The sequence below is a fragment of the Elephas maximus genome, chromosome 8 (assembly GCF_024166365.1).
Source record: "Elephas maximus indicus isolate mEleMax1 chromosome 8, mEleMax1 primary haplotype, whole genome shotgun sequence".
NCBI classification, from domain to species: domain Eukaryota; kingdom Metazoa; phylum Chordata; class Mammalia; order Proboscidea; family Elephantidae; genus Elephas; species Elephas maximus.
The window spans coordinates 47,319,167-47,339,616 of NC_064826.1; the positions used below are offsets into that span (position 1 = coordinate 47,319,167).

At 35.2% G+C, this 20,450-nt stretch overlaps 1 protein-coding gene across 1 annotated transcript in view; it reads left to right on the plus strand.

Moving 5' to 3' along the window:
- Positions 1-20,450, plus strand: part of PTPN12 (protein tyrosine phosphatase non-receptor type 12) — a 119,381-nt gene that overhangs the window by 93,488 nt on the left and 5,443 nt on the right. Inside the window, exons 9-15 of the mRNA XM_049894304.1 lie at positions 2,640-2,706; positions 5,044-5,121; positions 5,215-5,313; positions 14,298-14,383; positions 14,607-15,583; positions 18,455-18,532; positions 19,524-19,591. Of these exons, the coding sequence (XP_049750261.1) occupies positions 2,640-2,706; positions 5,044-5,121; positions 5,215-5,313; positions 14,298-14,383; positions 14,607-15,583; positions 18,455-18,532; positions 19,524-19,591 (1,453 nt within the window). The remainder of the gene's footprint in view (positions 1-2,639; positions 2,707-5,043; positions 5,122-5,214; positions 5,314-14,297; positions 14,384-14,606; positions 15,584-18,454; positions 18,533-19,523; positions 19,592-20,450) is intronic.

Here is a 20,450-nt window from a genome sequence, read left to right on the forward strand (position 1 = left end):
TTTAATATTTTTGAAACAACCAAAATAGTGTAGTGATTTAGAAAAACACATAAAAAGGGAAAGAAGTCACTGATAATTCCACTAGTGATAACCACTGTTAAAACTTTAGTGTATATCCTTTAAGTTTGTATATAGTTTTTTTTTTTTAACGAATGTTTCTCTGTTTAATATACCATGTGCATCTTTCTACATCATATAAATATTCTTCTACAAAACATGGATTGGACCAAACTTTTTATTTAACGTCCATTCTTTGGCATTAATTTATTACCTCTCCAACCTGTAGTTTTTTTCAACTATTTTAAACAACACTTTAAACAGTGACCCGTCTTTTGGTGAGATCTTTGAGCACATCTGTAATTATTTTATTCAAATAGATATCTAGAAGTACAATTTCTAGTTCAAAGGACATGAACTTTCTCATCCTTTTAATACATACTTTAAAATTTGTTATGCAGAAAGTTGATTCCAGTTAATTCTACCACCAGCAGTATATGGGAGTGCTATTTCCCCATGCCCTCCCCAATATTTTGTGAATTGCTTGTGTACTTTGCCAATTGTTTTATAGTAGACATTCATCTCTTATAAATTAAGAGAATTCTTTATATAGTGAGAATATTAACTTTTAGTCATATGTTACAAGTATTTTCTGTGGTTATTCTGCTTATGTTTTGTCATACATAGTTTTTACATTGTTTATGTAGTCAAATTTGTGAATCTTTTCATTTAAGGTTTCCGTCCATTGAGATACGCTTAGAAAGTCCTTCCCTAAGACAATATTGCATAAATCTTTGTCTATACTTTTTAGTACTTTTGTAGGCTTTTTTTAATTATAATTTTTAATCCATCTGGAATTTTGTTATAGCTAAAGTATGAAGTAAGAATCTAGTTTTTGCTTTTTATTGTAAGCTCGTTTTTCCAGTACCATTTATTGAATGGTTCAGTCTTTCCCTTTTGATTGGAGAACCCATCATTATGTAATAAATACATATACTCTGATCTGTTTCTGAACTTTCCGTTGTGTTTCATTGGACGGGTTGTCTGTGTCTTTGCAGTATCACACATTTTTAACTGTCAAATTTCAAGTATGTATTATTTTGCCCTACTAACTCTAAAATTCTAGAAATATTTTGATGTATGGAATTGACAAATATATCAACAGTTAAAAGACAATTTTATTGATTTTATAATTAAGAACTTTTAAAAAATAGTTTTTCATAAACTGCATATACCTCACTTTAGTAGGAATTTTTAGATGATATGTTTAACAAACTACTGATACTTCTAAAAGTTTCATGATAATGTATTAAAATGCTGGGTTGAGGTTTTTTTCTGCCTCAAGGTTATTTTGGTGATATCAGTAACATCTTTAATTATTCACATGAACTTTCCTATGCTTTTAATACATATTTTAAAATTTGTTATCCAGAAAGTTGATGCCAGTTAATCCTGCCACCAGCTGGATATGGGAGTGCCTATTTCCTCATGCCCTCCCCAGTATTTTGTGTTAGCTTTTTGCTTGTTTATTTGATTCTCAATCCTAAAGTTCATGTCTCTTTCCAGTTGAGAGTCAGTTTCCTTCTTTTTTTTTTTTTGCTTTTTCTTTTTTCCTTCTTTCCTCCCTCCCTCTATTGTGCTTTATGTGAAAGTCTACAAATCAAGTGAGTCTCCCACACAAAAAGTCACACGCACCCCGCCGTGCACTCCTAGCCACTCTCCCCTCAATGAGACAGCACACGCCTCCCCTCCCCTCCACACTGCACTCCCCATGTCCATTCAACCAGCTCCTGTCCCCCTCCTTCCTCTGATCTTGCCACCAGAGAAGAGCTGGCCACACAGTCTCAAGTATCCACTTGAGCCAAGGAGCCCACCCCTCAGCAGTATCACTCTCTATCTCATGGTCCAGTCCAATCCCTGTCCACAGAGTTGGCCTCAGGAATGACTTCAATCCTGGGCCATCAAGCCTGGTCTCTTCATGAGAATTTGAGATCTGCACCCCACCGTTCTCCGGCTCCATCAGGGAGAAAGTCAGTTTCTTTAAAAGTATTTTTGTCCATCTTTTTAATAAAAAACCTGTGGTATTTTACTTTATATCCTCCAGCTTCTATTATTAGTTCTTTGGGAGATGAGAGTGCATCAGTTGTCTTTGTTCTTCTATTGAAATCACAACTGGTGTTCAAACCAGTTTCTAGGCCTACCAGCACTCTCCATCTTTCCACACAACCTTTTGCAGATTGAAATAATTCCACTGTAAAGCTCCAGAGCCATCTTGAACATAGAATACATTTTCTCTGTAAGGTATTGTTATTTAGATACAATTTTCTGAGTAGTAGAATTGGATTTCCAAAGTGAAGGATCCTAGGTGTCCTGACCTTGACAAACATTAATCACTGCTTCTAGGCAGTCTGCGAGCCACTCACTCTTGGAAGTTCCTTAAAATAAATATAAAGAAGATATTAATACTAATATTAAGGGTGTTTCCTGTGCACACACCTTTTGTTTACTAAATAAGTAGAATTTTGTTGAATTTCTTAAATAATTTTTTGCTTCTGAATATTAACATATGTCCACCTACGTTTATTTTATAGCTCTTTTTATTCACAAAAATGAAATTGTTTTTTCAAACTTTATATCCATAGTGCAGGTTGTGGAAGAACAGGTGCCATTTGTGCCATAGATTATACATGGAATTTACTAAAAGCTGGGGTAAGAATAATTTTTATGTAGCATTATATCCATGATTTATTAGGATTTTTAAAATTACTGGTTAATTGTAGCAAATTACGGCGTATGTTTTGTTATAAATGTTAATTTTTTAGAAGTAGCTTTGCTATATAAGAAATTAAGGTAGTGAAAAAGTACAAATGATCCATATTACCTTGAGATAGTTCATTGGGCAGCAGGGTAAGGGTGTCACATATTTTTTCTAGGTAAGTGAATACCTGTATTAGGGGTGTAGGCTTTGTGTTGATTTTTCCAAATACAGAATTCTCATTGCCTTCGATATTTATTCTAGATATACCTACATTCAATTCAATAAATATTTGTGTCCACTGGAGGCATTTTAGTGTAGTGACTAAGAGTGCCACTCTGGGGCCAAACTGCCCAGATTAAAACCCTGGCTCTGTCATTTAAAAACTGTGCGACCTTGGCCAAGGTGCTTAATCTCACTAGGTGTCATTTTCTTTATCTGAAAATGGGCTTGTAGGGTCGTCATAAGAATTAACTAAGTTAATCTATATAAAATTCTTCAGAACTACGTGTGGCTTGTAGTAAGTGCTCAAAGCTAGTTATTATTACCTTTGCTGTTATTATTGTTGTTACTACCACTACTATTTCCAAGAAATTGTGTTTGAAACTGTGGAGAAGACAAAGATAAATAGGACACTGCTCTCTCATTATAGATTTGAAAAACATAAGTCATCTCATGGAGACAATGCGGTTCATTTGCTGGTTTCAAAATCTGTTCATTTCTATGCATTAGGGTGGAGCTGTTAATTCTTTATAGTTTTATTGTTTTGGAGCCCTGGAGGTGCAGTGGTTAAGAGCTTGGCTGCTAACCAAAAAGTCATTAGTTCAAATCCTCCAGCTGCTCCTTTGAAACTCTATGGGACAGTTCTACTCTGTCCTATAAGGTCACTCACTATGAGTCGAAATTGACTTGACAACGAGTTTTTGATTTATGGATTCTGTGAATATATTAATTTGTCTCTTGAATAAAAGAGGATTAATAAATGTTTAGTTTCTTCTTTTTCCTATACCTCCTTTCCTCCCTCCCTCCTTTCTCTTTTTTCCCCACCTTCTTTCCTTTTTTCATTCTTGGTTAGGGGATGTTTAAACTTTCAACAGTTTCTTAAAAAATCTTCTGGGGCTAATTTTAATTTTGTATTCTTTAAAAGCTATAATCATCCCCTAATACTCAAATGAAAAATTTTAAGTGAATAAAATTTAACTAGGATTCTATCATATTTTAACATAAAAGTCAAAGATTATAAAAATGGATAAAAAGTGGGACTTAGATGAATGCCAACAAATGAAATAAACATCTGGTCATTTCAAAACATAGTCCTCATTTTGATTGAGTTTGGCATAAATAAGTATAATCTTAGGCCTTTTTTTTTTTTAGGCCTTAGGATAAGACTTGATATAAAATCTTTTAATGTCTATAAAGTGTTCTGAGCAGTAAACCTGAGAATCATTCTCAACTTTTCTATCTTCTTGATCTCCACTAAAATTTATTTTTTATTGAACACCAAGTTCTAATAGTTCTGCCTCAGAAATGTCCCTCAAATCTGTTCATATGCTTTTTATAGATTCTTGTAGTAAACCTCTACCAGTTTCTTCCCCTTTCAGATTGCCATCTCCTGTTGCAGAAGTGGCCTAAATAACAAACCTGCCCATGTCAAGAGTTGGCTGTTGCAGTAGTACCAATCCCAAATGTACAAAAGAAATAGTTTAGCATATTTCCCAATTAGTCTCCAGGGATGGAGCTGAGGGATCTGTGTTTTTACCCAGCTCTCTTAGCTGATCTTATGCAACCAGTCCTGGAGACACGTGTGTCTGCAATCTGATTTCCAAGTAGCTGTATCTTCTTCCCTCATTTTAGTATCCTCTGCTCCTTTCAGTCCTACGCTTTCTCCACATCAGACTTCGCAATTTCTTAAACAGGTCATCAGTTTCATCTGCGATGCCTGTGAATATTTCCTTCCGTTTTCATGGGATGGCCTTCTTGTAATAAACAACTAAATTGTCACACCACAGACCCATCAGAGTCCTATTTTTTTTTTTAAATTCCCACTGCACTGATCTCATTCCTTGGCTAGACGTATTTTGTTCATGTCTTTAGCACCCCAGCTTGACTGTTTCGGGTCAATATTAGCTTTGCCTCACAGTGTCAAGCAATAGGGTCTCTGAAATAGGTAGGTAGGTGCTCAATAAATCTAGTTTTCTAGCATGTATATAAGATCTATATGAAAAGTTGAAGACTGTTTTACTGTTATCCAAACACTTGTATAATTTTATGTTTTAAATTCTTTGTTTTAGAAAATACCAGAGGAATTTAATGTATTTAATTTAATACAAGAAATGAGAACACAAAGGCATTCTGCAGTACAAACAAAGGTATAGTTGTTTAAGTTTATATAGAATATATTTTTATAAATGTTGTCTTGTTTTTTTTAATGTCTTTTGTTTATCATTTTATCTCCCTAATAGGAGCAATATGAGCTTGTTCATAGAGCTATAGCCCAACTGTTTGAAAAACAGCTACAACTGTATGAAATTCATGGAACCCAGAAAATTGCGGATGGAGTGGTAGGTGTACTTGGTCTATTAATTTTTACCACGATATCATAGTTGGCTTTTAATAGTTGTATTTTGTTTTATCTAACATGAGAATATCCATGATGGTTATAATTTTTACTTAAACTGGCCTTTATTAACTTCTGTTCTGCTTCCTGTTTGCACCTCTCTATTATGATGGATATTTAATGACTCCAAGACAAGTTAAATAATATTCTAAAAAAAATTTAAGTAGCTCATGTATCCAAAAATCTTACAATTTATTATTCTTTCAAGTATTATAAATTATATTTTCAAAAATAACTACATTATTCTCTCTCCCCTTCCATTCCTGCCTAAGTTGATTCTACATGATTTTTACTTTGTTCTTGGTCATGATGATATAAAGTTTTATAGTTATTTGTGTACCTGCTCTTTAAGCAGGATTATAGGCCCAATATTAAGTCCCTTTTTGACATATTGTAATTCAATGTCATTTTAGCTTTCTAGCTAAAAGATCTTATTGAATATTCAAATTTTTGACCTTACAAAAATGCTATATTCTCCTGATGGCCTTATTTCTGCTTCTGTCTTCTAACAAGTTAATCTTATTTCATCTTTCTGTATAATCACCTTGTCCCTGAAGGTGCTGAAGGAAGTTCTTTACATCTTTATCATTGAGCCTAAGATAGCAATCACATGATAAACTAATTTACTTACAATAACTGAAGTAAAATGAGGACATGAGTTGTAGAATTTGTTTCCCCTTTAGACAGTTTTATCAGTTTCTCAGAACATTTATTTGAAATTTCTTGCTTTTCAAATGAAAGCTTCATTACCAAATGCTGATCTCAGTGTATTTAGAAATCTATTTAAGTTCAGTGAGATTATAGGGCCTATGTATATTCTTTTTTAGCTAAGTGACAATTTTTTAAGTTTAGTTTTTTGAAAGAAAAAAATGTATTTATTGTTAAGTAACTACAACTTCTTACTAAAGGGATGTGTAAAGCCTGATGGGCACTGCACAACTTCTGTAGCCTTGGAATCAGATCGGACATTGCCGCCTTCAATTCCTATTGCACATTGAGTGTTGCATACAATTTCAAGTTTTTGAAACATTGCACAAATAGACCTCATACATTGCCACCTGTTTTTCCTGTTAGTTTAATTAAATCCTATTGTAACATGTGCTCTATCTAGCTTACTGTTTTATAATACAGAAGAGAATGTTTATATATTATTTTGTATAATCTTGCCTGAAATGAAACTTGTTTAATGTTTCAAAAAGCTGAGTAATCTCTATATTTTTCTTGAAATTTTAATTGAAAAATATATCCATTTAATTCCATAAATCCAAGATTAATTCCAAAGTTAAGGATTTTATATTTTGGAAATTATAGGTAGACTGCTGTGTACTTCAGAAGTGAAAAACATTTCTTCTGTTATTCTTAAAATGTATAGAAAATTCTTTTTTTTTTTTTTAATGAAATAGTCAGTGTTATATATTTTAAAGCCTTTAAATGTATTCAGATAATCTCCAGAAAATGATGTCTGGTAAATACTGCATTGCTCTCATCTCTGTTTTCTCATTACCTGGTCTTTTTTAGGTTTTATTCCATAAATTAAAATTCTTTTTTACTAGTCTGAAATCCACACTTATAATTTTGTCATAGACTGTTTCTGTCTGATGGGTCAAAGGTTTACAGATGACTAAGGAATACAAGAAAAATTTCATACATTCTATGAGATGAGACAATACCCAGTAGCAGATAAGTGGTTGTTTCAAACCTGCTTTCTTATCTCAATGCCTAGTACATAATTATTGTTGTTAGGTGTCATAGAGTTAGTCCCAACTCATAGTGACCCATGTACAACAGAACAAAACACTACCTGGTCCCGTGCCATCCTCACAATCATTGCTATGCTTAAACGCATCGTTACAGCCACTGTGTCAGTCCATCTCACTGAGGGTCTTCCTCTCTTTCACTGACCCTGTACTTTACCAAGCACGATGTCCTTCTCCAAAGAGTGGCTCCTCCTAATAAACATGTCCAAAGTACGTGAGACGAAGTCTCGCCATTCTCGCTTCTCAGGAGCATCCTGGCTGTACTTCTTTCAAGACAGATTTGTTCATTCTTCTGGCAGTCCATGGTATACTCAATATTCTTTGCCAACACCATAATTCAAATGCATCAGTTCTTCTTTTTATTCATTGTCCAGCTTTCGCATGCCTATGAATCAGTTGAAAATACCATGGCTTGGCTCAGGCGCACCTTAGTTCTCAAAGTGACATCTTTGCTTTTTAACACTTTAAAGAGGCCTTTTACAGCAGATTGCCCAATGCAATACATTGTTTGGTTTCTTTTTTTTTTTTTTTTTTAATTGTACTGCATATTAGTTTCTCATTAAACAATTAATATATTGTTTTGTGACATTGGTTGCCAACCCCATGACGTGTCAGTACTCTCCCCTTCTTGACCTGGGGTTCTCTATTACCAGCTTTCCTGTCCCCTCCTGCCTTCTCGTCCTTGCCCCTGAGCTGGTATGCCCATTTAGTCTCATTTTGTTTTATGAGCCTGTCTAATCTTTGGTTGAAGGATGAACCTCAGGAGTGACTTCATTACTGAGCTATAAGGGTGTCTGGTGGACATAATCTCTGGGTTTCTCAAGTCTCTGTCAGACCAGTAAGTTTTTTTTGTGTGTGTGAGTTAGAATTTTGTTTTACGATTTTCTCTAGCTCTCTCTGGGACCCTCTATTGTGATCCCTGTCAGAGCAGTTGGTGGTAGTAGCCATGGTTTGATTTGTTGACTGTTGCTTCCATGGGCATTGATTGTGGATCCAAGTAAAATGAAATACTTGACAACTTCAGTATTTTCTCCATTTATCATGATGTTGCTTATTGGTTCAGTTGTGAGGATTTTTGTTTTATGTTGAGGTGTAATCCATACTGAAGGCTGTGGTCTTTGATCTTCATCAGTAAGTGCTTGAAGTCCTCTTTGCTTTCAGCAAGTAAGGTTGTGTCATCTGCAAATCGTAGGCTGTTAATGAGTCTTCCTCCAGTCTCAGTGCTGCATTCTTCTTCATGTAGCCTCACTTCTCAGATTATTTGCTCAGTGTACAGACTGAATAAGTATGGTGAAAGGATACAACCTGGACTCACACCTTTCCTGATTTTAAACCATGCAGTGTCCCCTTGTTCTGTTCAAACACCTGCCTTGTGATCTGTGTATAGGTTCCTCATGAGCACAATTAAGTATTCTGGAATTCCCTTTCTTTTCAGTGTTATCCATAATCTGTTATGATCCATATAGTGAAATACTTTTGTACATAGTAGACACACTAAATGTTTGCAAACTGAACTTAAAATATTAGATTAAGCTGACATGGTGACTGGGTGGTTTTGCCAGTTAAGCAAGATGGATTTTCCTATTTTGAGAAAGGGAGAAAACAGCTTTGTATAGAATACATTCTAAGGAAGCTATGTTTAATGACAATATTTTGCAAAATGTTGAGTGCTTACCATAATGTCTGGCACTATATAACTGGTACTCAAGAGATGAGTAGATGAAAAAGTGGAAGGACAAAGAAATAGAAGAAAAGATGGTTTACCATTCTAGATAATTTTATATTTTTCTCATAGGAAATCTTGTTTTCTGGGAACTTTTAAATATAGATGACTTTTTTAATAGAATGTTTTTGTATGGCTGGAGATCATAAATCACAGTTAGAGAAACTGTAGCATCTAAAAAATTGAGAAAAATTATCTTAGAACTGTGTGGTTGGGTAAAATTATTTGAAATATGTGCTTACCATTCTGAAGCTATGCTGTGAGCAACAGTAATTTCCATTTATTATTTCTCTGATAACTTAATTCAGAAGTGAGTTATAAAATAAAAGTTTATAGGTCATTCCCCAAAGCTCTGTATCCCAGAATTATTTTTGTAGAAATTTTACTTTGAAATGCTAATCAGCAATATAAAATTCTACAGTAAAGGCTATTTGTTAAGAGATACAACTAAGATAACTTCTCAGAGTAGGAAGTCTAAAAAGAAAATTTATTCTGGAAGCTAGTAGCATATTGTCTCAGGTTTTAGAAACACCATAGTAAGCAAACATTTGTTAAGATATACATGCCTTCCCTGAGAGTATGGCCCCCGGACACCCTTTCAGCTCAGTAAGGAAGTCACTCCTGAGGTTTACTCTTCAGCCAAAGAGTGGACAGGCCCATAAAACAAAACGAGACTAAAGGGGCACACCAGCCCTGGGGCAAGGAGTAGAAGGCAGGAGGGGACAGGAAAGCTGGTAATAGGGCACCCAAGGTTGAGAAGAGAAAGTGTTGACATGTTATGGTGTTGTTAACCAGTGTCATAAAACAATATGTGTACTAGCTGTTTAATGAGAAATTAGTTCTGTAAATCTTCATCTAAAGTACGATAAAAAAAAAAAAAAGATATGCATGCCTTTTATCTTGTATATAAAAGACATCACTACCAGTGCTACCAGCATCAGAATTTTTAATTCTAGAATAATTGATAACAAAAATAGTTGGGTTATGGTCCAGTTGTTATGTTTGTGTTGTATAATTTAGATGTGATACTGAATTCTGGATATTTTTTTCCTCAAATGTATTGTTCCTTATTTTTAAAACACCCTATTTTAATATTTTGTTTTACAACTGATAATATATCCTTAAGTGTTTGATAATTAGGTTCTGATTTTTTTTTTCTTTTGTGGCACTTGATACAAGCACTCTTATGTAGAAAATATTAGCACACAGAATAACTTTATCAAACTCTGCTTAAAAAAGGAGATTACACTAGAATCCAATCTTCAATGGAGTATTTAATTTCTAAGATTCCTTTATAACAGCCAAAGAGGAGCTGCATATATTATAAATGTGGGCACAAAGGCTAGTTAACATAAGAGGATTAGAAGATGTAAGAATATAGCAAGCATAGTAGGTAAATACTATGAAATTTAGGAATCACTTGAATTGCTCTTTTATGAAGTCCAGTGACCAGGAAATTTTGTTTTTACTGTGTAAGTATTGGCTGTCTTCTGGGTTGTGATCCTGCATTGCCACGTTGATTCCTTTCATCAGGTAAAACTCAGCGTGCTCGGTTTTATCTCCCTCAGAAATTGTTCCTCCCTTCTTCTTTTTCTCTTAATGGCTCCACTGTTCTGTTATTCAATCAAAATGAGGAATTCTCTATGACATCCTCTTCTTTCCTTTGTCACATGTAGTCATTTGCCTGCAAACCCTCTTACTGTTTCTCTCTCCTCTCCAGCCCATTCACCTCCTCTTCACACTTCCATTTTTTTTCGTTAATCCCATTCCACATGCTACCACCCTCTAAGGTCTTCCTTAATATTGTTAACTGTAACTTCTTTCTCTGATTGAATAGCTTCATGGTACTGATTATGATTATACGTTTTTATGGCTTGATTCCACCACATGTCTGTCAGTTTGTTGTACAGATACCACACTGGAAGTACTCACTTGTCTATGCCATGAAATCTGGAAGATAGCTACATGGCAGACTTACTGGAAGAGATTCATATTTGTGCCCATTCCAAAGAAAGATAATCAAGCAGATTGTGGAAATTATTGAATATCATTAATAATACATGGAAGCAAAGTTTTGCTGAAGATCACTCAAAAATGGCTGCAGCCCTCCATTGACAGGGAACTGCTAGAAATTCAAGCCAGATTCAGAAGAGGACCTGAAACAAGGGATATTGCTGATGTCAGGTGCCTCTTGGCTGAAATAAGAGAATACCAGAAAGATGTTTACCTGTGTTTCATTGACTATGCAAAGACATTTGACTGTGTCGATCATAACAAATTATGTATAACGTTGCAAAGAGTGGGAATTCCAGAACACTTAATTGTGCTCATGTGGAACCTGTACATAGATCAAGAAAGAGGCAGTTGTTCGTACAGAACAAGGGGATACTGCATGGTTTAAAATTGGGAAAGGTATGCTTCAGAGTTGTATTCTTTCACCATACTTACTCAATTTGTATGCTGAGCAAATAATCTGAGAAGATGGACTATATGAAGAACACAGTGTCTCGGTTGAAAGACGACTCATTTAAGAACCTGAAATATGCAGATGATACAACCTTGCTTGTCGAAAGTGAAGACAACATGAAGCACTTAGTGATGATCAAAGACTACAGCCTTCTGTACGGATTGCACCTCAACAGAAAGAAAACAAGAATCCTCACAACTGGACTAATAAGCAACATCATGATGAACGGAGAAAAGATTGAAGTTGTCAAGGATTTCATTTTACTTGGATCCACAATCAATGCCCATGGAAGCAGCAGTCAAGGAATCAAATGACTTATTACATTGGGCAAATCTGCTGGAAAAGACTACTTTCAGGTGTTAAAAAGCAAAGATGTCTCTTTGAGGACTAAGGTGCACTTGACCCAAGCCATGGTCTTTTTAGTAGCCTTGTATGCGTACAAAAGCTGGACAGTGAATAAGAAAGAAGAAGAATTAATGCATTTGAATTGTGGTGTTGGCAAAGAATATTGAATATACCATGAACTGCCAGAAGAACAACTAAATCATTCTTGAAGGAAGTATAGTCAGAATGCTCCTTAGAAGTGAGGATGGTGAAACTTCATCTACTTAGTTTGGACACATCCTCAGGAAAGATGAATTGCTAGAAAAGAACATCATGTCTGGTAAAGCAAAGTGTCAGTGAAAACAAGGGCAAGCCCTCCACTAGATGGATTGACAAAATGGCTACAACAGTAGGCTCAAACATAGCAACAATTGTGAGGATGGCACAGTATCAGCAATGTTTTATTTGTTATACATGAGGTCACCATGAGTTCGAGCCAACCTGATGACAATTAACAAGAACATGACTTGATTCTTTTACTTTTTTATCGTTGGCACTATTACTAGACTATATACTTCTTGCAGTTAAGTACCATGTCCTTTACAGTTGTTTATCCTATCCTGTGCTCACTTAGTCTACTGCATTTCACATATACATCCACAATGCCTTATCTGCAGCTTTGAAATCTAAGACACTCTGAAAACCTAAGATTATTTTTTATGTGTTTGGTGCTACACTCATTTGGCAGCAAAACCTGTCTTGACGTGACGTGAAGCTATTTTATGTTGTTCTATTAAAAAAAAAAAAACGCTGCTTTTTATAGGTAAGAAACAGTTGAATAGAAGCAGTTTCATATCACTTACTGTTAATTTATTTAACCTGCTTCATGGGAATATTTATAGATTTTCATACAGAAGTACTAATGAATGTTTTTATGGGAGTGTAATGTGTAATTAATGAAAATAACTAGCACAAGAACCATTAGTATGTCAGAGGTATCTCTGTGATGCAGATAGTGTCTAAATTCTGGTGGTCTCTGAGGATCTTAAACTAAGGTGACCAGAAGTCCTGATTTGCCTGTGGCAATACTAGTTTATATTTGCTGTCTAGTTTTAATAATAATGTGCCCTAACACCCCCTGCCCTTTTGTCAAAAGAGTCCTGATTTGGACAATAAATTATATGGTCATCCTACCTATAGCAGATATCCCTGCGGTAGATGCCTGGTAGGTGACTTTCATTGAGGATTAAAGCTTCCAGCTCTGTTCTTGTTGTTGTTATGTGCCATTGACTCAGTTCTGATTCATAGTGACCCTATAGGATAAAGTAGAATTGCCTGTAATTTTTACAGGAGCAGACTGCCTGGTTTTTTCTTCTGTGGGGCTGCTGGATGGGTTCAAACTGCCAACCTTTTGATTAGCTTAACCATTTTGCCACCAGGGATCCTTGTTCTTATTCTAGTTAGGTTCAACTCTTCTACTTGATCAGACTATTCATCAGGAGACAGGGATCACTAAAAATTGCTGAGAAGCTGAGATCTTTATTTTCTTTAGTTGGAGATTGTTGTTACTGTTGATAGGTGCTGTTGAGTTGGTTCTGACTTAGAGTAACACTGTGTACAACAGATTGCAACACCGCCTAGTCCTGCAGCATTCTCATAATTGAGTTGGAGGTACTTAAAATAAAAAAAGACATGCAAGTAACAAAGACAAAAAAAAAGACCATGGGTTTGGTCGCAAGTACCTTTTGATTAAAAAGGCAATTACAGTTTGTAGAGTTCCTGAATTGATCATAGTATATGCAGAAATGGCATTTTTCTAGTTATCTGAGATACTGGCCATGATGAAAATTATTTCTGTCCTCTGGTCCAGAATTTACATATCCTTGCTGTATACTAATGAGGCATTTCCTGAGAATGAAGTTAGTTCAAGGCAGTATTTTACATAATAATTTCATAGCTCCTCTCTTACAATCCCAAACACAATCTAAGATTCTTTGTAGCTGTGTTAACTCCCGAGCATCAGTGTCAGTGGTTTCAGTGGTCTTTGTGACCAATGAGAAGCAAGAACAGTCCTGGATGGGATCTCTCTACCTTTTTTGAGTCCATTTGGTTGGTCATATAGGGATATAGGGGCTGTACTCCTTGACTGAGTAGGGCAGTTGACACGATGACAGAGGGAGGGTGAGGCAAAGAATGATGAAAATGAGTCCTGGGGCCTGTGGGTGGCAATTGGGAGTCATATTAACATAGTCCAAAAGAGGCTGGGAAAGGTGAAGGATATAAGCCTTATTTTGTCGGCTTTTCCCTCTTTGCACACGTTAGGGAAAAAAATATCTCTTTGCTCTTTATTTTCTTGGGAAATCTGCTTCTTTACAATAGTATTTGAAATGTGTCAAAATGTTACTATACACAGTTGTTTCTTAGTAGCTGGAGATGTGCTGTTTTTGTTTTTATTTATTTATTTAAATCCCTCTCCTGAGAGTTTTGTTGTTCAGGCTAAAATATAAAGCCATAGTTTAAGACCCATTTTGATTCTTGGCAAAACTGGTAATTGTTTTAAAAATCCAAAAGCCTAGAAACAATATTTAGAATGTGAGGAAGGGAAATTATTGTTCATCCAACTTTAATGAAGCATTTTTTTTTTTTTTCCTTTGCAGAATGAAATTAACACTGAAAATATGGTTAGTTCCATAGATCCTGAAAAACAAGATTCTCCTCCTCCAAAACCACCAAGGACCCGCAGGTATTGTATGTTGTATTTTTTTTTCTGAAAGAATACTTTTATTTTATTCAGTGTTTATTAAAGTGACAAATTTTGAATATTTCTAAGTTATTTTCATAACTTCTACTACCATTCTTTTGTTTAGGACTCTACTTACTTTTAATGTAATATACTTTAGCTGCCATAATTATCATCTCTCAACTTATTTAAAAAAAGATGAACATTCTTAAAATATCCTTTGCAGTTGCCTTGGTGAAGGGGATGCTAAGGAAGAAATACTGCAGCCGCCAGAACCTCACCCAGTGCCACCCATCTTGACACCTTCTCCCCCTTCAGCTTTTCCAACAGTCACTACAGTGTGGCAGGACAATGACAGATATCATCCAAAGCCAGTGTTGCACATGGTTTCGTCGGAACAACATTCAACAGATCTCAACAGAAACTATAATAAATCACCAGAACTTCCAGGGAAAAATGAGTCAACTATTGAACAGATAGAGAAAAAATTGGAGCGAAATTTAAGCTTTGAAATTAAGAAGGTGCCTCTTCAAGAGGGACCAAAAAGCTTTGATGGGAACACACTCTTGAATAGGGGACATGCAATTAAAATTAAATCTGCTTCACCTTGTATAATTGATAAGATCTCTAAGCCACAAGAGCTGAGTGCAGGGGATTTCAAAGGTGATGATATTTCTCAGAATTCTTGTGTGGACTGCAGTATAACACAGTCAGATAAAGCCCCAGTTACTCCTTCAGAAGAAACACAGATGAATTCAGGCACACTCCCAAGGCCAGACTGTTTGCCTCTTGATGAGAAAGGACATGCAATGTGGTCATTTCATGGACCTGAAAGTGCGCTGCTCATGCCTGATTCCTCTGAAGGCAAATCCTCTGATATTGACAGTCAAACTGTTAAAACTGTGAGTTTAACACCAAGCCCTACAACACAAGTTGAACCCCATGATCTTGTGGATCATCGTAACAGTTCACCTCTATTCAGAGCACCCCTCTGTTTTACTAATCCTCTTCACTCTGATGACTCAGACTCAGATGAAAGGAACTCTGATGGTGCTGTTCCCAAGAATAAAACTAATATTTCCACAGCAAGTACCACAGTTTCTGCTGCCACTGGTACTGAAAGCATTTCTACTAGGAAAGTATTGCCGATGTCCATTGCTAGACATGATATAGCAGGAACGATACATTCAGGTGCTGATAAAGGTAATAATAATAATATCTAATGCTTAAATATTTTTAGTTTGTGCCAGTCTTAGTACTTCAAAATAATGTGTGCACTTGATATGGTTATCAGTGGTCATTTACCTGTCAGTGAACTTTGACATTGACACAGAGTGGCATTTATTTTTAAGATACAGCAAAATAAACACTGTGAACCTGAAAGATGACTTTCTTTTTCTACTTCTGGTTCAATATAATACCACCCATACCATAGTGCCTTTATTTTCTCCAGCTCACAATACTGTATTTTTTATCTTAAAAATGTATCCAGTGGAGTAGATGGAGCATAAGCTAATATCTTAAATTTACAAAATTCTATGTTTTATTAATTCTTCTGTGTTTTATTTAAAGAATCTTCAGAATGTAGTTACCACCAGAAGTATTACTTTATTAGTTTAACATAATTTTAAATTGTTAATATGTTTTTCTGCCTCAACTTCAAAGTTTAAAAAGTCTCACCAGCTGTAACATTTTCTTGAAAATGTGTAGAGAAGAAATTTTCATTTTGGGTTTTTTTAGTTATATCGATCGTATGTCTGTACCTATGAAATTTTTTTTAACCTTTACTAGAAGTAGAATTTGGTGAGGGCAGGAAAGATGCATGATGATATGCTCTTTGAAAGTTATTGTCACAAGACCAGTCTTTTGGTGATACCATAAAATTCCTTTAAAATAGGACATACTATACAGGAATTAGTTTGCTTCCGTTCTCTTATTTTATTTGTATTTCAAAGCAAAGCTAGTTGTTGCTGTGATTTCTGGTTTCTTTTCACCCTACCCTAACTATGCTAAATGAATTTGGCATTAGCTGAAGATTTTTCTGTGCATGTGTTCTTTTCTGCACTATAACTACAAGCAGTCCTATTTTTAATATGTTGATAATTATTTACCATGTAAATAAATCATGAGCACAAGAATTACAGGGTTTTTTTTTTTCTTTAAAACTTGGTAGTGGGTTAACTGAGTAATTTTGTATTGATACCTAAAACAACTTTTGCGTAAGGTACTCATTGCCATTGAGTTGATTCTGACCCATAGCGGCCCTATAGGACAGAGTAAAACTGCCCCATAGGATTTCTAAGGCTGTAATCTTTACAGAAGCAGACTGCCACATCTTTCTCCCGTGGAGCAGCTGGTGGGTTTAAACAGCTGACCTTTCATTTGGCAGCTGAACACTTTCACCACTGCGCCACCAAGGCTCCTTTGTACAAGGTATCACCTGACAAATATTCCTGGTTGCAAATTCAGATTTTAATCTCTATTCAGGTCTCCTGAAAGATTTCCCAAATTTGGCTACCATAGGCCCCTACTAGGTATATGATATGTAAAAGCCTATGTAAATTGCGCCATCTCTGATGGGATAACTTCTAAAACAGAAGTATACAACATAGTTAAGGCCATCTAGAGATCCAAGGGGAAACAATCAGTTGAAAAGCAAGGGGACCATAGTTCGAAAATATAGAGAGTAGAGGTACAGGGTTTCCAAAAGATACTTGATAAATACTTAATGTAAATAAGCAAGACTGTCCTTGTTGATTGGTACACTGAATTAGGAAATGGTATCACAGGGCCAAGATTATGGGTCCCTTGTTTCCAGTAACCATCTCTTCACTATGAGCTGTTAGAAACCAGAGCAAGAAGTATGCTGATGGATCAGACTGCCACTGCTCTTAGTTCTTCGGTGGCTTAATTTTTTTATATGCAAGAGAGGGTTCCAGTAATGTTGGTAGGTATAAAAAGTATAGGGCTGGAACTCTTCTCTCAGCAGGACTCAGAGGTTGTATTTTCTTGTGTCTCTAGCTAAATGAATGTAGGAAGGCAAGAGCAATCACGCATGGTTCATGCTTGTCGAAAATTGAAAAGGCTTTACTTGATTTTTAGTCTCTCTTTAATGTGTAGTCTATGAGATGTGGTGAAGTGACAGAGCATTATGGCAAGATTGTTTATTTTTGTTCATGTTTTAAAGAAAACAGTTGGCAAGGTCCTGACAAAATAACCTAGGACTCACATATTTTCCCCTTCTTTACCCCATCCTCCCTAATGTTTAAGAGTCCACACACAGAATTGTATCGGTATGTTTTCTTTTATCCCAGTTGAAAACGCTAGTGAAAAGATTTGATAAACTCACACAACTTAAACCATAATAAAGCTAACTGATGAGGCTTACTTAATGTATTTTGTTTCCAAGAGCTAATCTTGTTTTTACTAATGAAAAATTTTTATATGACTTAGGTTAGTATTATCAAAGCATGCTAATGTTCACAAGATTTTAAGCAATAAACAAGAGAACATTAAATTTTTTAATAATTATATTTTTATGTGTATTAGAAAGATAGCTAGCATTTCAAATCTTATTTCACAGTTTTTAGTGTTAAAACTTGAAGTATATAGTTAAATTGAAAATGAGTGGGATTTAAAATATCAATGTTTATAGGAAATACAGTATACATACTATGTCAAAAATCATGAAGGAGTTAAGCAATTAAGTTCATTTTGGGAAACACGGGCTTAAGTCAAATGACCAAAGCTTTCATTTATGGATTCAAAACATCATCAGCAGGCATAGTCAGTCACTTGGCCTGCTGCCTTCTCTACTGAAGACTGTCCTGAGGATAGTCTGGTCAATACTGGAGGCTACCACATGAGAGTCATTTTCACTATGTAGTAGTAATGATGTTCATTCTTCTTTGTTCAATGAGCTCCATAATATTTCTTGATCACAGGGGTTTCTTGTTTATTTATTTTTTTTACATTTTTAAAACTGGGTCTCAGATACTTGTGACAAGGATTTTTAGAATGACAAAAAAGCTCTCATTTTTAGTAATTTGTCTAAATTTTATGTATTTTATTTAGATGTTGGTATTAGTGAAGCTTCACCTCCTCCCCTACCTGAAAGAACTCCTGAATCTTTTGTATTAGCAAGTGAAGACAGTGAGTATCTCATCTGCTTTCATATTTACTTCCTACTCTAATAATAAATCGACTCGATGACACTGGGTTTTTTTTTTTTTTTCCTAATAATAAACTCTGAAAAACGTGGCTGATTTTAATCCAGTAGCTATTAAGTTGCATAATTAAATTAAAAAACAAGTTTGAATTGGTATTGACAAATGTTTCTAATGCCTTGTACAAAAAAATACTTTAAAAGGGTATTTTTTATTTGATAAGATTTGTAAGATGGCTGCTGCGTTTGTTAGGTACTAGAATCCAGTTCAGTGCCGTTATAAATGTATTTGCAATTTGATGTCTTTCAAGTCATTAAAAGTAGCACATATTTATGGAAAGATAGTAATTACTTCACTTGGTGCCAGTTTAGGGAAGTAAAACTTTTAGTTGGGTTATGTGTGGGCATCACTTGAGTGGTATTAAATGGTCACTAGAGTATCAGGGAGAACTGGGAGAAAGTGATCATAATTCAAAGCACTGATAAGAGAATCCTCCCCACCCCACACCTCAAAGAGAGTACAGAAACAGCTTTAATGCATCTGCAGTGTCTCCTGCCCAGTGTGGGCACCCGCTGAGTGAGTCCCCATCCGGGATGAGGACTTTGCATATGTTTTTAGCTAGTATTACTACAGTTTATTTTTAGCTTCTTTAAAAAGATTTACTTTTCTAATCTTTGTTACATTTCACCAATAGTTTATTAATTTTGATTGATTTTAAGAATGTTAAAATCTATAGATCATGTCCCATCTGTAGATTACAATGAACAATTAAAAGCCCTGATGACTGTATTAATTTAGTTAAATTTTAAGAAAGGAGATTTAAAGGAATTTTCTTGAAATAATAAAAACTAGAAAAACTTTTATGAAAGTACTAGTTTCTAGAAAGCTATAGGGTCAGTTTTTGTATATTATTTTAATGCAAAAAATTTCAGGAATTAAAGACATTAATTATAATTATAAAATTTCGTTTTTCTCAGATACATTTGTAAGATCGGAATGGAGTGAACTTCAAAGTCAGGAACAGTGTGAACAAAAAAAATCTGAAGTGAGTCCTTTTGGGATTGGAACAACAATAAGTTAATATTTTTGCTCTTTTGTTATCCTACAGTTGTTTATTACAGTAACTATTATCTTAAGACCATTACATATAGTTTATAAATATTTTCATTTTTTTTAAATTGTACTTTAGATGAAAGTTTCAGAGCAAGTTAGTTTCTCATTACACAATTAATACACATATTGTTTTGTGACATTTGTTGCCAACCCCACGACATGTCAGTACTCTCCCCTTCTTGACTTTGGGTTCCCCATTACCAGCTTTCCTGTCTTCTCGTTGCCCATGAGCCGGTGTGCCCATTTAGTCTCGTTTTGTTTTATGGGCCTATCTAATCTTGGCTGAAAGGTAAACCTCAGTAATGACTTCAGTACTGAGTTAATAGGGTATCCAGGGGCCATACTCTCGGGGTTTCTCTAGTCTCTGTCAGACCAGTAAGTCTGGTTTTTTTTTGTCAGTTAGAATTTTGCTCTACATTTTTCTCCCGCTCTGTTTGAGATTCTCTATTGTGATCCCTGTCAGAATAGTCGGTGGTGGTAGTCATGGTTTAATTTCTTGACCGTTGCTTCCACAGGCATTGATTGTGGATCCAAGTAAAGTGAAATACTTGACAACTTCAGTCTTTTCTCTGTTTATCATGATGTCGCTTATTGGTGCAGTTGTGAGGATTTTTGTTTTATGTTGGATTATAATCCATACGGAAAGGCTGTACCCTTTGATCTTCATCAGTAAGTGCCTGAAGTGCTCTTTGCTGTCAACAAGCAAGGTTGTATCATCTGCATATTGTTTTGTGACATCGGTTACCAACCCCCAGGACGTGTTAACACTCTCCCTTCTCGACCTTGGGTTC